This window comes from Pyrus communis, chromosome 1 (genome assembly GCF_963583255.1).
Source record: "Pyrus communis chromosome 1, drPyrComm1.1, whole genome shotgun sequence".
Taxonomy (NCBI): domain Eukaryota; kingdom Viridiplantae; phylum Streptophyta; class Magnoliopsida; order Rosales; family Rosaceae; genus Pyrus; species Pyrus communis.
Window position 1 is genome coordinate 12785442 of NC_084803.1, and position 14147 is coordinate 12799588.

Sequence of the window (14147 nt, forward strand, 5' to 3'; positions counted from 1 at the left end):
CTTTGGGGGAAGGGATTTTTTTACTAGGCACCAAAGCATTTGTTCCATCAAAGTTTTAAATCGTTGGAACTTGTAGGCTCTAAACAAAAGGTTCATATCATACCCAGAAGCATGTGGTAGGTTTTTCCAAAAGGAAGAACATTTTCTGTGTTGAACTCCAAGCTTTCTTTCCAGCCATTAATAGATCGCACATGGATGAAAATAAATGGGGCGCTGCCGAGAAGCACAGAGAAGTAACGAAACAGTATGAAAAAATATATCAGAGCCAGGTTTCGATCCTGGGACCTGTGGGTTATGGGCCCACCACGCTTCCGCTGCGCCACTCTGATTAACTTATTTGTTTATTATTATCCGTGACCCATTAAGCTTATAAACTTTGTGTGACCTAATACCCATGTTTGGGCCCAGAAACTGAGAGTCGTACGATTGTGTTGTGATGACACGGGCTAAGCCCTATGACCGAAGTTCACTATGAACTCAATGAGAGGGAGCCCAATTATAATCTTACCAGGCTACCACAGAAGTAACTGGAATTGTTTCCTGCAATAGTTGGGCTTTCTGCCCATAGTTTTATGAATGTGTCAGGATGTGAGTGGCCGACCGACCTCATACTATCCATTCTATTTCTATTTCTCTTTTTCTCTTGAAATATCTTCGGCATCGACATCAAAATGTGCAAGTGTCAAATTGTGACTGGCCAAATTTAGCTCGTAATACATCAGCTTCTTTGAACCCATTCTGTTGTATAAGGTCAGTGGATTTCCCTCTTCTTCATTTCCCTCTGACTCAAGCCATACCCATCTCAATGATTCACCCCCACATATGCCACTGTACCCATCATTCGTCATCATGGTTCCAAATGGGGCAGAGGATATAATGTCTATAAGACCAATATATTGTACCTTGACAACTCATATGTACAAGCCCATTCCTTTGAAATGGTCATTGATTTTCCAAAAATATGGCATCCTTTTTAGTACTACCAATGTTCTACTCTAATGTATACTGAATGGGCATCTTATTTTATAAATCTCACTTGTCTCAAATCTCAAATGTCACTGCAAACTTTTGTGTCTTTTCCATTTCGTTGTTCTCTTCGAAACAAACAATGTATTATGAATTCAAATCGAATGCAAATCCCTCAAATTAGGAGGGTGTAGTCAAACTAAGATTTTAAGAGGATTAAAGACTCTTACAAAATTCATATGGATTTTTAAAGAATTTGAATGGATTGTGATGGAAGGATTTGAAATCCTAGGGGATGAGGTTGGATTCTGTTTAGTCTTGGTTATATATACTTTTGGCTCTCAAATCCCACAAAATCCACAACTTATTGAAATCCTCCAAAATCTTGATTTTTTTAATACACTTGGATTTGGATGGATTTTAAAATCCTTTAAACTCTTTTAATTGACTACACCTATATTTTAAAGGATTCTAAAATCCTTTAATTTACACCTAGATTTTAAAGGATTCTAAAATCTTTTAATTGACTACACCTAGATTTGAATGGATTTCAAAATCCTTTAAAATCTTTTAATTGACTATACTAGGATTTTAAAGTCTTTTAAAATCTTCTCAAATCCTAATTTGACTACACCAGTCAAAACCTGTTTTTCTTGGACTTACACCTATCAAGCTGTTGCATAATCCAATCGGGCGGTTGTTCTACACGAGAGATACACCCATACGTTCCTTACCACATTATGTGGTATTAAATGACTGTATAAAACGTGGTATGTCTAGCATTGTTAATTTTTTTTGGGTCATCATCTTGTATTGTTCATTAGCTTGTTTAGTTTGTTATTCTTGCAGTTAATGCCATTTCTGTTGGAAGAAGGCTATGATTTATGAAATCCGTAACTACCGTTTTACAGTACAATAACAGAGTGCATAATATCAATGGTTGATGCTAGGGAGATCATGTTTTTAAACTATATTTTGTGGACTACATGATGTGGCAGTTGACAGTTGAATTCCTAGTTTAAATCACTAAAAAATGTATATAACCATCAACTGTCACATTATATGATCTAAGATATAGTCCCCTAGGATTTTCCAATATCTAATGCAAATTTGTCCTCATAATTCAAATATAGGTAAACCTACTTTGGGATTCAAATTGAAATTGGAATCTACATAGGTAAACCTACTTTCTGACTCTTTCATTCTCTTAGACCCCATGATCGAAGCTAATTGTGAACACATGCTGTTCGATCAACCCTTAATTCAACAGTAAATGTCCAGATAACTTTTGTTGTACTATTTTCTTCTCCACCGTTAGATTAAAGATCAAACATGAGTGACTACAACTTTTTTATACACTTGAGTTTTTGAAGAAGAAGGGAACTCTATATTCTGATACGCAATTATGTTTGTGCAGAAGATTGTTTTGAGCTGCAATCATAGTTCACGACTGTAGTTTTCGGGTTAAAATTATTTTTCCTCCCCTTTCCATCTCATCCCATTCCCTCCTCTCTTCTTTCCATCCTCTTTCCTTCCCTAATCTCACTCTCTCTCTTTTGTCTTTCTTTTTTTATAAAAAATTAATATAAGATAGTAACGTGATTTAACAATAACCGTCCAAATAAAAAGGAATAGAAGTAGAGGAAAAAAAAAAACTTTTAAGCATGGATTTAGCCATAGCTACTAGCTAGGCACGGACAACTTATTGAAACTTGTGATACATAAGGAAACTTTGCAGTCGCACAAGAAAGTAATTAAAATAAAATAGGGCAACAAAATGAAAGAATCTATCAACTTTTCTTTGTAAGTAAGAAAAAGTGTACAAAATTTCCTCTTTCCATGTAAATTCCGACAATCCGTCACCATTTGGTTCCCCACTTCCCCTCGTGGTGCACAACAAAGTAATTACGTACTAATGAAGTCAATCTCTTCATCCTGCCGTCTCCATGCTGAAACCCTAAAATCCATGAATTGAAAGCTGAAAGTTTAAGCACCATCGTACGCAAATGATGAGCCTCCGCCAAACCCAATTTGTCAAACCTATGGCCTATAAATTTGTGTGGCATTTCCGAAAATATACCAATTTCTTTACCTCATTTTGGATTTTGCTTTTTCATGGTATACCAAACATTTCCAGCTATGAAATCAATGTATCTCAAATGAAACTCAATTTACCATTTTACCTCCTTTGGTGCCTGAAATTTTATCAGCGAGATAAACTTACAGTCAGTGTGATATCGATTTGTCGATATTTAGAGTCTTATCACGTGAGAAAGACGTACATATACACTCTCAAGATGGAGAGATTCTTTTATCGCAATTCATCACGTAACAAGTGTTTATTGAATGACTGGTTTATTTTTTGAACACGGGAGTCGTGAAACATGTACTTAATGAATGGTGCCACCCGGTCTTGTTGCACAAGAGAATATCTCCTTAGTTTGCCACCAAGCATCATGAAACACTAATATGATAGTACGTGTGCTTATTCTTTTACATAACATTGTATTATTAGTTTGAGACGCCACTAACGAGTTGATATAATTTTACTTTCTCTCATAAATATCCATGACTAGCTTGAGTAGCCGTCACATTACCGTTCAAGTTGCATGTATGTTATTTTCCTAGTGAGCAGCTACCCTACTAAGAGATAGAGGTCTGCAAAGGGCTATTATTAGGGTTGCCAATTTTGTTTAATTATTGATAATTAATGTGGCAGGGGACAAACTCTCATTTAATCACTTTCCTCTCAAAAATGCATTTTACAGCACTATAGTTGTAAGTGTAAATTCAGCTTCAGTACAGGAACCCACCTTGGGTTGTCCATTACTTGTTGGCACATGCATCTTTACTTTTGTTTTCGAAAGTGCACTATTTCGAGACACTTTCACCTTTTTCTCTTGGTTAAAAAACTGCTTAGTTCTTACGACAAACTAAACTGTATACATACACCTTCAATGGTTTTTGAAAAAATGTGTATCCATAATATATTTTTGACCTATTGATACAATATATTTGTACGAGTTCAGCTACAATACAAATACATACTCGACAGAATGCCTAAAAACACTATCAGAACGAGATGTGCTTATCTTCTCCTTTTCTAAGCAGTCTTTCTGTATTTTCTTTTCCATGTTGCTTTATTAATGGAATTCCTATTGACCAAAAAAAAAAAAAACTCATTGAGTGATATATTTGGCTCATTCAGTGATGTACCACGACTTCAAGGGTCTGGTAATCTGATTGGTCTAATACACCTTCTCATGAATCATTTGTAAATATTCGTATTTAATACGTGTTCGTAATCTAAAAAGTATAAGGTAATTGTATCTCATCCGTGAACATATTGCTTTGGTAACATTAGCCTTAGAAATATATAAATTTAATGTATGAAATGACTCAACCCTGCATAAAGTATATTATGGGAGAGAAAAACTGTAACTAAGCTATTTAATGTGTGCATGGTCGAACAGAAGTTGCAGAGAAAAGGGTAAAAGCAAAGTTCCGGAGCGTTGAATGAGTGCACGAATAATTGAAAGAAACAGTGTAAAAGAATTCTGGTTCTCTTATCTTTAGATGCTGCAACTGCAACCGGCCGAATCATCTTTTAATCCAAAATACAGGGTTAAAAAGGGGTGGCAGCACAGCAGCCCTCCCAACATTGGCCCAGAGAAACAAGAAGAAGAAGAATAACAAAATCCACAAGATCAAACAAACAACCCTATTAAATTTCAGTCGACCATGCATTCGTGGACGATCAGAATTTTAAAAAATAAATAAAAATAGAAAGGTAATGATTTGCTTTACTTGTAGATGCTACGAGAAATTTGAATGACGAGAAATTATAAGTACGAGAGAAAGAACGATCGTGCAGTTGATATTGTGTTTTTTTGTTGCGAAACTGATATCCGTGCATTCATTGCCGATTAGAAGATTAAGAACCTAGAACCGTAATGATTTGCTTCACATGTAAATGTAACTAGGGAACTGAATGAACGAAAATTTCATGTGCATAAGAAAGAAAGCCATGCAACCGATCTTATTGAAAATGCATTGATAGTTGCTTTCAACATTGTTATCACCCAACAAGATCCTCTCCGGATTCTCTTTGAGGATCCGTGAATTGTGTCATTTCATCATACATCATGCGATCATTTTTCGTACAGTACTATTTGTGTTCAATTTTAAATAAAAGAATTTAGAGTTCTTTAAAAAAAAGCCCTTAAAACTCCTATTTTCCAAACAAAAACCCACCTAATATTAAACATCCAAATAAACCCAAATTTCAAATAGAGTACCATGCAGACAAATATGTAATCAATTATTATCACATATTTACAAACTTATGCCACAAAACCCTAATTATGTCAATAAATATTATTACTCACCCTAATTATGATTAGCAATTAACCCCATATGAAAATTTTACCTTTCTTGTATGATAAATATTAGGAACATATATATATATATATATATATATATATATATATATATATATATATATATATATTAATTTAGCCATGTTCATAAACAATTATGGGCACATTTTTCGTATGGAAAAAAAAATCCTTTGTACAATCAGTTATTTTGCATCAAATAATATTGTTTGATAAAAACAACAAAGAACCAATTAATATTCCTTCATGTTGTAGGTAAATTATTTTACCTAGATTATTACATACATTAGGCATTTTTTGTTTGTTATTATATATGCATGTTAAAAATAATTTATCTATATTTATATGTAAAATATAAGTAAATTAATTTTGAATCAAATAGCACTTATTTTGTAGGTAAATTAAAATAGTAGTTTCATTATTTTGGTAAAGTTAAACAGTGCATAAATTATTTTGTAAAAATTAAACCAAGACAAATTATCTCCATTAAAATAAAACAGTAGATATTCGACAAAATAAAAATAAAAATAAATAAAATAGTAGATACATTATTTTCTTATAAGATTAAAAAATAGGTATATTATTTTCTTATAAGATTAAATTGTAGATACATTATTTTCTTATAAGATTAAAAAATAGGTAAATTATTTTCTTATAAGATTAAAAAATAGGTAAATTATTTTCTTATAAGATTAAACAATAGGTAAATTATTTTCTTATAAGATTAAAACAGTATCTTTATTTTCTTATAAGATTAAACAATAGGTAAATTATTTTGCACATATCATTATTTTCTTATATTATTATATAAAATATAGATAAATTTATTTTGAATCAAATAATATTTATTTTATTTTATATGTAAATTATTTTGCATGTATCATTACATACACAGGGCAAATTTATTACTAATACACATGTTAGATCCCACATCGTCCAGGGAAGTGGATCTGGTAAGCCTTATATGTATATTCTCATCTCTACCTAGCACGAGGCATTTTAGGAGCTCACTGGTTTCGGGTTTCATCGGAACTCTGAAGTTAAGCGAGAAAGGGGTGAGAGCATTCCCATAATGGGTGACCCACTGGGAAGTTCTCGTCTGAGTTCCCAGAAACAAAATCGTGAGGGCGTGGTCGAGGCCCAAAGCGGACAATATCGTGCTACGGTGGAGTCGAGCCCGTGATGTGGTGGGGGCCCGGGTCAGGATGTGACAATTTGGTATCAGAGTCAATCCTGGCCGGAGGTGTGCTGGCGAGGACGTCGGGCCCCTAAGGGGGGTGTATTGTTAGATCCCACATCACCTAAGGGAGTGGATCATATAAGCCTTATATGTATATTCTCATCTCTACCTAGCACGAGGCCTTTTGGGAGCTTACTGGCTTCGGGTTCCATCGGAACTCCGAAGTTAAGCGAGAAAGGGACGAGAGCATTCCCATGATGGGTGACCCATTGAGAAGTTCTCATGTGAGTTCCCAGAAATAAAACCGTGAGGGCGTGGTCGGGGCCCAAAGCGGACAATATCGTGCTACGGTGGAGTCGAGCCCGGAATATGGTGGGGCCTAGGCCGGGATGTGACACACATGTCCAAATAATTTACCTATATTTTTTAAATATAGGTAAATTATTTTATAATGCTCTTTTAGATTTTCATTTGGTAAGAAAATGACAAGATTAAATTAAAATTGTCTAATTTTATGCAAATTTGAAAAACAATTACGAAATCTTAAGGAAAGTATAACATTAGGGAAGTGTTATTGGCACTCCAAAAATCTCATTCTACTCTCCTCATAAGTGTATTTTTCTTTCTAAAGATAGAAAGTTTAGAGTGTAGAATGAGAATTTTGGAGCGCTAATAACAATTCTCTAACATTATTAATTCTTTTTTGCCTTAACATACAATTTGTTATGATATATTAATATGCAATGATTTTAAATTAATGCATTTTTTTTCCATTAATCTCTCCCTTTAAATGTGCATATAATTAAATGTCTACATTAAAATTGTAATTAGGGGTATTTTAGGCATCTGAAAAATAAAAAATATGTAAAGGCAAACAAAATTAATGAATTTGCTTATGTAGAGCCTAGTCATTGTGTTTTATTGAGATAAAAAGGCTATATTGGATTTTATGTAAAGAAACTTGAGTTTCAGGGGCTAAAGTCATATTTTTAGAATAATTTAAAATGATTTATGATCGCATGTTGTACGATAAAGGGACATAATTCACGAATTTCCGATATCCTCACAAAGAGAATCCGATAGTAATGACGTCGGTTTCATAGCCAGACTAATTAAGCTTTCTTTTCAACACCAATATCATTGCATCACCCATAGACGTTCGTCTCATAGGAGGACTAATTCAATGAAATGCATAAAATGGGTTTAATTAAAGAAAAACTAATGAAAATGGTTTGCAAACTTTGAGTTTTAACGATAATGACAAAACAAAGGGCAAAGTATATAATACCATGATTGACTTTTTAGTCTAAAAATATGATTTTTCTTTAAAGTGAACAGTACCGGGAGCTTTTCGTTAAAGTTCCCTTTAATTAAAGGAAAAATAACGAAAAGTCCAAAAAAACTATAGTTTTAATGAAAAATGACAACTAAAGGTATAATGAATGGTATAAAAATAAAAAAAATATGATCTTTCGTTAAAAATAAATAGTACTAGAAATATTTCATTAAAACTCATTTTAATTAAAGTAGAAAATGGTATATTTTTACAGAGAATTATGGCATCACGGATTCACGAGTCGAGTGTCAGAAAGTGAAGACACTGAGGTATCCTTTCTTTTTTAGGACACGTCGCTCCAGAAAGTTGTGAGACAGAAGAGCAGAGACTTATTCTGTAGGGAAATAAGGCTTTCTTCTTCTTTTTCTTTTGTTTTTCAGAAGAAAAAATAATATAAAAATAAAAGAAGAGAGATACAATACAAGCTTTTTCCCAGAATCCGAGTTGCTCATTGGAGCAGTGAAAATTCGAGCGTTTCAATCCCTTTCCCTTTCCCTTTCCGTTTCCCACAAGTGTTTTTTCTTACATTTCTTTTTTGTCACTTTTCAGGTGGGAATCAGATTCTACCAAGGTGAGATGTGAGTTAATTCCTCGTTTACGTTATTATTTTACGAGGAATTTTATTTGAATTCATGTAATATCTTTTTACATTTAACTTAATTTCTTCATTTATATTATTTTTTTATTAAAGAATTAATATCTCAGTACTATAGGTTATAAACTTATAAATGCATCTCAGTACTAAAAAAGAAGATATCATATAAAACTTATCCACGGTTGCACTGGTGGTTGTTTAAGAGTTTAATGTTGCCTACGGATATCGTTTGATCAATTCATGCATTATTCCTTCTACCTCCTCAACTTCATGCCAGGTAACTCATCGGGAGTATGAAGTTGAAACTAGTAATGGAAAAACAATCACGAAACGAAGGAAAACAAGAAGCACAGTAATGTTTGAAGTATGTTCCTGATTATTTCAGTGAAAATATAACAGCTATGGGAATTGGGAATACAGAATCACCAAAAGCCCAAAAATATTTTAGGATTCCCGATTGTCCCGAAATACCAAAACTATTTCGGGATTCCCGAAATTTTGGTTTGGGATCGGTCTTGAAATTGAGAATACCGAAAATTTCGGTTTGGAAATCGGGACTAAGGTTTTAGTTCGGTATCCCATACCGAACCACCCCTAATCTCAAACACAATTCAAAATGTTAAGTTATCTTTACCCGCATTCCCTTTATAAAATAACATATGTAATTGATTTTTTTTTTTAAAGAGATGCCCTTGCCCAACCCCCCCTCCCCTCTTCCCACTAGCATTTCCATGGCTTTTTTTTTTTCTTTCTGCTACCAAACTCCGACATTTGCCTTTTTTCTTTTTACTGATGTGCATAAGCAACAAATCAAACAATTCATCCCCTTATACTTATCAACAAGTAAGGAAGTTTATAATTTAAGAACATTGGTAAGAATTTTTTCCTTAGAATTTTCCAATTGCAGAAAATTTAACAAACCATTCAGGATTGATGAAAAAAATTGAAACCCAAATATTCATCTTCTAAGCTTTAAAAAAATTGAAATCAAATGAACAAAATATTCATAAATTAAGTTATACCTTAGTTGGAGGATTCAAAACTTCAAAATCACCATCCATCAATAAAAAGAAACTTGTCTTCTCTACAAGACTTATTAGGGTTTTAGCCAGAATGAACGTAGGATAAACAAGAAGTGATGATAGAGTTTAATGGGTTTATTGATAAATTTGAGTTTTATTATTAATTTCATTATGTACTTAATATTAATTATGAAATAGGGTAAAATAGACAATTAACAATTTAAATTTAAATTGGGTGTAGAAAGAGATTACATGAGTTCAAATAAAATATCCCTTATTTTACCCTTCACTTTTTTTTGGATTTTCTGCTACACGTAACTTCCTCAATTTATATTTTTCACTTGGGATTTGTGGCGCAAAACTCCTTCTCTGTCTTTATTGGGTTCAAAATATTTAAAAACCAAAGAATATTTTTGAACTAAGAATTTAAGGTTAACTATATTTTAGTGACACATTTCAGGTTTAAGGTCACGAAGTTTCTTTTCTTTTACATTGCACTATGGAGTTTTGAGATTGTGTCGACTTATATGTCTGTTTAAATGTCTAATTAATTAGTTTTAGTTTTTGTCAGATTAACCTATATAAGTGTTCCTTGTTCTCATTATGCATCAAATTAATGAAGGATCAAAGAATCAATCAGATTGATTACATAAATTAGTAAAATTTCGATACTTTCTGAATTAATATAAGAAAATTAAAACTTCGTTTGCTATTTTGTATATTATCCCAAACATGAAAGGTGTTAAATTTTATTAGCTAAAATTTTTTTTCGGTCATTCCCACTTAATTGTTATAAATCACCAGTCTTCCGTACCTGCATGATTAACCACATTCCAATCCTTATTTTACATTCGAAAAATATCATGTGCCGATCATCAAGTAGTATTTGTTAAGTTTTGTAAAATTACTTGTTATTTTTCTTAAAATATGACATTCAACATTTTTTTTCATGGGAATTTTAACGAAACACTTATGGTACTGTTCACTTTTAATGAAAATGATATTTTTACTCTAAAAAGTCACTCCCGGTACTATTCACTTACAACATATTTTTGTCATTTTGATTATAACTCAAAGTTTTCAAGTCATTTTTATTAATTTTTTTATTTTTTAATTTATGAAATGTGGATAAACATGACCGGTAAAAGTAATGATTTATAATAAATTTGAGGACAAATCATTTAAAATAAAAGTCTAAGGGTTAAAATCAGAGAGTAGAGTAACTCAGTACTATGATCCGGTGGTATTCCTCGTTTTAGGTTCGAATCTCGTAGATGGCGAATTTGATACCAAATTAGGCCGCCTATTATGTGACTTAGCCAAACTCCCCTTCCTCGGGAGGGAAATCCTTGAAATACTCAAAAAAGAAAGGTACTGCTTTTCAAACACTCATTTTATGTCCTACACACCTATGTTAATTTTGTCTATCAATTTTCTTCAATTCATTTAATCTGACCTCATTTTACGTTCTACACACCTATGTTAATTTTATCTATCAATTTTCTTCAATTCATTCAATCTGATAATAGAAAAATGAGAAAAGCGTGTGAGCGTTAAAAATGAGTATTTTTTCCCAACATTTTTTTTTACGTTTTCTAAAGATCTTATTCTTTATCAACTCTGTTTCACCGCTTTCCGCGACAAGGAAAGTACCTACTCAAAACTTCTGCTGGGTTTTAATCCCCTTTCACATTCAATCTCTCCATACCATTCCCCTCTATCTCTAGATTGAGAAAATGGACAGAGCAACAAGGTGGCTCAAAGGCTTGTGTGGAATAAAGACCAAAGACAAACACCAAAAACCAAAGTCAACTTCCGGCGACTTCAAACACAAGAAAGGCTCCAGCTTTGGCAGAGAGGATGCAGCTGCAACCCTACTCTGTCACAACCCAGCAACCATTCCGCCCAACATTTCGCCGTCCGAGGCGGCCTGGCTGAGATCCTACTACACAGAAACAGAGCAGAAGCAGAACAAGCACGCAATTGCCGTGGCAGCCGCCACGGCTGCTGCTGCAGACGCCGCGGTTGCAGCTGCAAATGCGGCCGTGGAGGTCGTCCGCCTTACAAGTCACGGCAGAGGAACCATGTTCGGCGGCGGTAGAGAGAGATGGGCCGCTGTCAAAGTTCAAACTTGTTTCAGAGGCTATTTGGTAAGTGGGGTTTTGCTCTTTTTTTGAACGAAGTTTCTAACTTTTTGAAAAAGCACTTATTTCCGATTTTGGGTTTGTGAAAAACGCAGGCTAGAAAAGCTCTCAGAGCTCTGAAAGGATTGGTGAAGTTGCAGGCATTAGTGAGAGGCTACCTAGTGAGGAAGCAGGCGACTGCAACTCTCAACAGTATGCAAGCTCTGATTCGAGCTCAAGCAACTGTTCGTTCTCACAAAAATCGGGGGCTCTTCGGCATTGAATCGAACAACAGATTTGAAATCCGCATACGACAATCCATGGTACTAATTACAACCGAATCCAAACTTTCCGGTGCATTGGAGACGCCTGAAAGACTTGCATTTGAAAATGGGAAACGATTTCCTCACAACCCTTTACGACCCCACACACGTTTATTTCCGTTCTTTGAATTGAATAAATCGAAGAACAGAAATAAACAGGAATATGCAGAATGAGAAAACGAATTTGTGGAAATAATTTCTCTTCCAAATTATAAATATTTCTGTTTTTTTCATTGGCTGTGTGAATAATTGAATGTTGCAGGAGAGATTTAATGACAGCAGGAGTGAGCAGACGGCTCCATCTCACAGCAGAAGGCTCTCTGCTTCTAATTTGGGAGACAACAATTTCAACAACACTGATGAAAACCCCAAGATTGTTGAGGTCGATACAGGCAGCAGGCCGAAATCCAGGTCCCGGAGAACAAACACTTGCTCTGCATCCGAATTCTCTGACGACCCGACTTACCAACAAGCATTGTCGTCCCCAATCCTGTGTCGGTGTACTCCTGCCCGGCTATCAATCCCCGACAGCCGGAACTACCAAGATTCTGACTGGGGGCTTTCCGTGGAGGAATGCAGGATGATCTCCACGGCGCAGAGCACGCCGCGGTTCATGAATTCGTGCGGCGGAGGGGCTAATAGCAATGCCACCGGCACGCCTTCGAAGAGTGTTTGTAATGAGATTTTTTTTGGAGGATATGCGCCGAATTACATGGCGAGCACTCAGTCGTTCAAGGCGAAGTTGCGGTCGCACTCTGCTCCGAAACAGAGGCCAGAGCCGGGGCCGAAGAAGCGGCTTTCGCTCAACGAAATGTTGGAGTCGAGGAACAGTTTGAGTGGGGTTAGGATGCAGAGGTCCTGCTCGCAAGTGCAGGACGCCATTGTTTTCAAAAATGCTGTGATTGGGAAGCTTGAGAGATCCTCTGGATTTTAGTAGTTGCATGCATGTAACGATCGAGAACAGGGGATATAATACTAGAAAATGTATTTGTAGATTCCAAAGTTAAGTGTTATTAATGTTATATTATAGTAGGATTTGATCTGATTTTGATGTTGGGTTATAATGAATCATGATGGGGTTATGATTAATGTTAATTAATATATGAATCAAATGCTTGGAATTGTGTAACTATTATTGGGATTAAAGGAGTTTCGGTTTTTCTCCAATGAAAGATAGAAAACAAATTGTAAGTTTGGGTCCCTCACCCGTTAATGTTTTTAAAAAGGATAATGCTGGGTAGATTAAATTTTTAGATTAATTTGAAAACTAAATGATGTGTCATCAATAAGAAATATGTGCGTTAATCAACATTTAAGTAATAATTCAATCATCAATTTTCATGTTATTTAGTTTACAAAATTTAGTCTCCCCAGCATTACCCATTCAAAAATGGTGTCAATTATTTATTTTTAGTGAGAGAAATGCTAAACAAACTCTCTCAAAAGTGGGACTTCTGCCACTTTATATTTTTTACACAATGTTTTATAATATTTACAGAATGAAAACAATAAAGTGGTGGAAGCAGTGGTAATGATGGTTTGATGGCGGAGGTCAATGTAGTTGTTGGATGGCTCAATTTTTTGTGTTCTCTGAAAATGGTGAAAACGTTAATTTAACGTTTTTAGTGTTTTCACAATTATAACGTGAAGTTTGATCTAATTTCATTCTCATAACGTTTTTGGTGTTTTAATAAAATGTGCACTTCATAGTTCACGCGCATCTCACTTGTTTTTTTAACTCAAAAAAATGAAAATGAGGCTCTAAATGCGTTATAATTATGAATATAAAAATTCAAATCATTGAATGTACAATCAAAATTGTCGTGACATGAAACTATCAATTGAAAATGTCCAAATCATTAGTTTCCAATCAATTATGCTTCAACTTACGAACATCATGAAACTGCGGCAAAGTGTTAAAAGAAACTTATCAAGTTACGTACAACTTTAAGACATATTCCCTGTCTAAGAATAATACAAATTATCTGAAGAAAATCCGACCAAACTCATTACCCTTTTTGCAAAAATGGAAAATGTTGACAATACAATTCCTCCACGTTACAATATATTTCACATGCACAATACAAAAATAACCATTTTGTATTGCTTATATGTCTCTTTAATCGTGTATTCTGTAAACGAAGGAAAAAATGCTGAAGCTTTTTCAAACTGGTACAATTATTGACCACAAAAACCAACAAAGAT

At 34.3% G+C, this 14147-nt stretch overlaps 1 protein-coding gene and 1 non-coding gene across 2 annotated transcripts; one reads left to right on the forward strand and one right to left on the reverse strand.

The window, feature by feature from the left end:
- Window positions 1-257: 257 nt before the first annotated feature.
- Window positions 258-329, reverse strand: TRNAM-CAU (transfer RNA methionine (anticodon CAU)). The gene has a single exon. It is a non-coding gene; the product is annotated as a tRNA-Met (tRNA).
- Window positions 330-11144: 10815 nt separating this feature from the next.
- LOC137716182 (protein IQ-domain 26-like) lies at window positions 11145-13042 on the forward strand. Its single transcript, XM_068455594.1, has 3 exons — window positions 11145-11646; window positions 11736-11942; window positions 12205-13042. Exons 1-3 carry the CDS (start codon window positions 11233-11235, stop codon window positions 12874-12876), a joined length of 1293 nt encoding a protein of 430 aa, XP_068311695.1. The 5' UTR covers window positions 11145-11232; the 3' UTR covers window positions 12877-13042.
- Window positions 13043-14147: the final 1105 nt, after the last annotated feature.

What these genes read in the sequence shown, in the direction of transcription:
- LOC137716182 (XM_068455594.1), top strand. Translation starts at nt 11,233, where the DNA reads ATGGACAGAGCAACAAGGTGGCTCAAAGGCTTGTGTGGAATAAAGACC. An exon ending in CTTGTTTCAGAGGCTATTTG is followed by an intron (nt 11,647 to 11,735) that starts GTAAGTGGGGTT and finishes TGAAAAACGCAG; the next exon opens with GCTAGAAAAGCTCTCAGAGC. An exon ending in TCCGCATACGACAATCCATG is followed by an intron (nt 11,943 to 12,204) that starts GTACTAATTACA and finishes TGAATGTTGCAG; the next exon opens with GAGAGATTTAATGACAGCAG.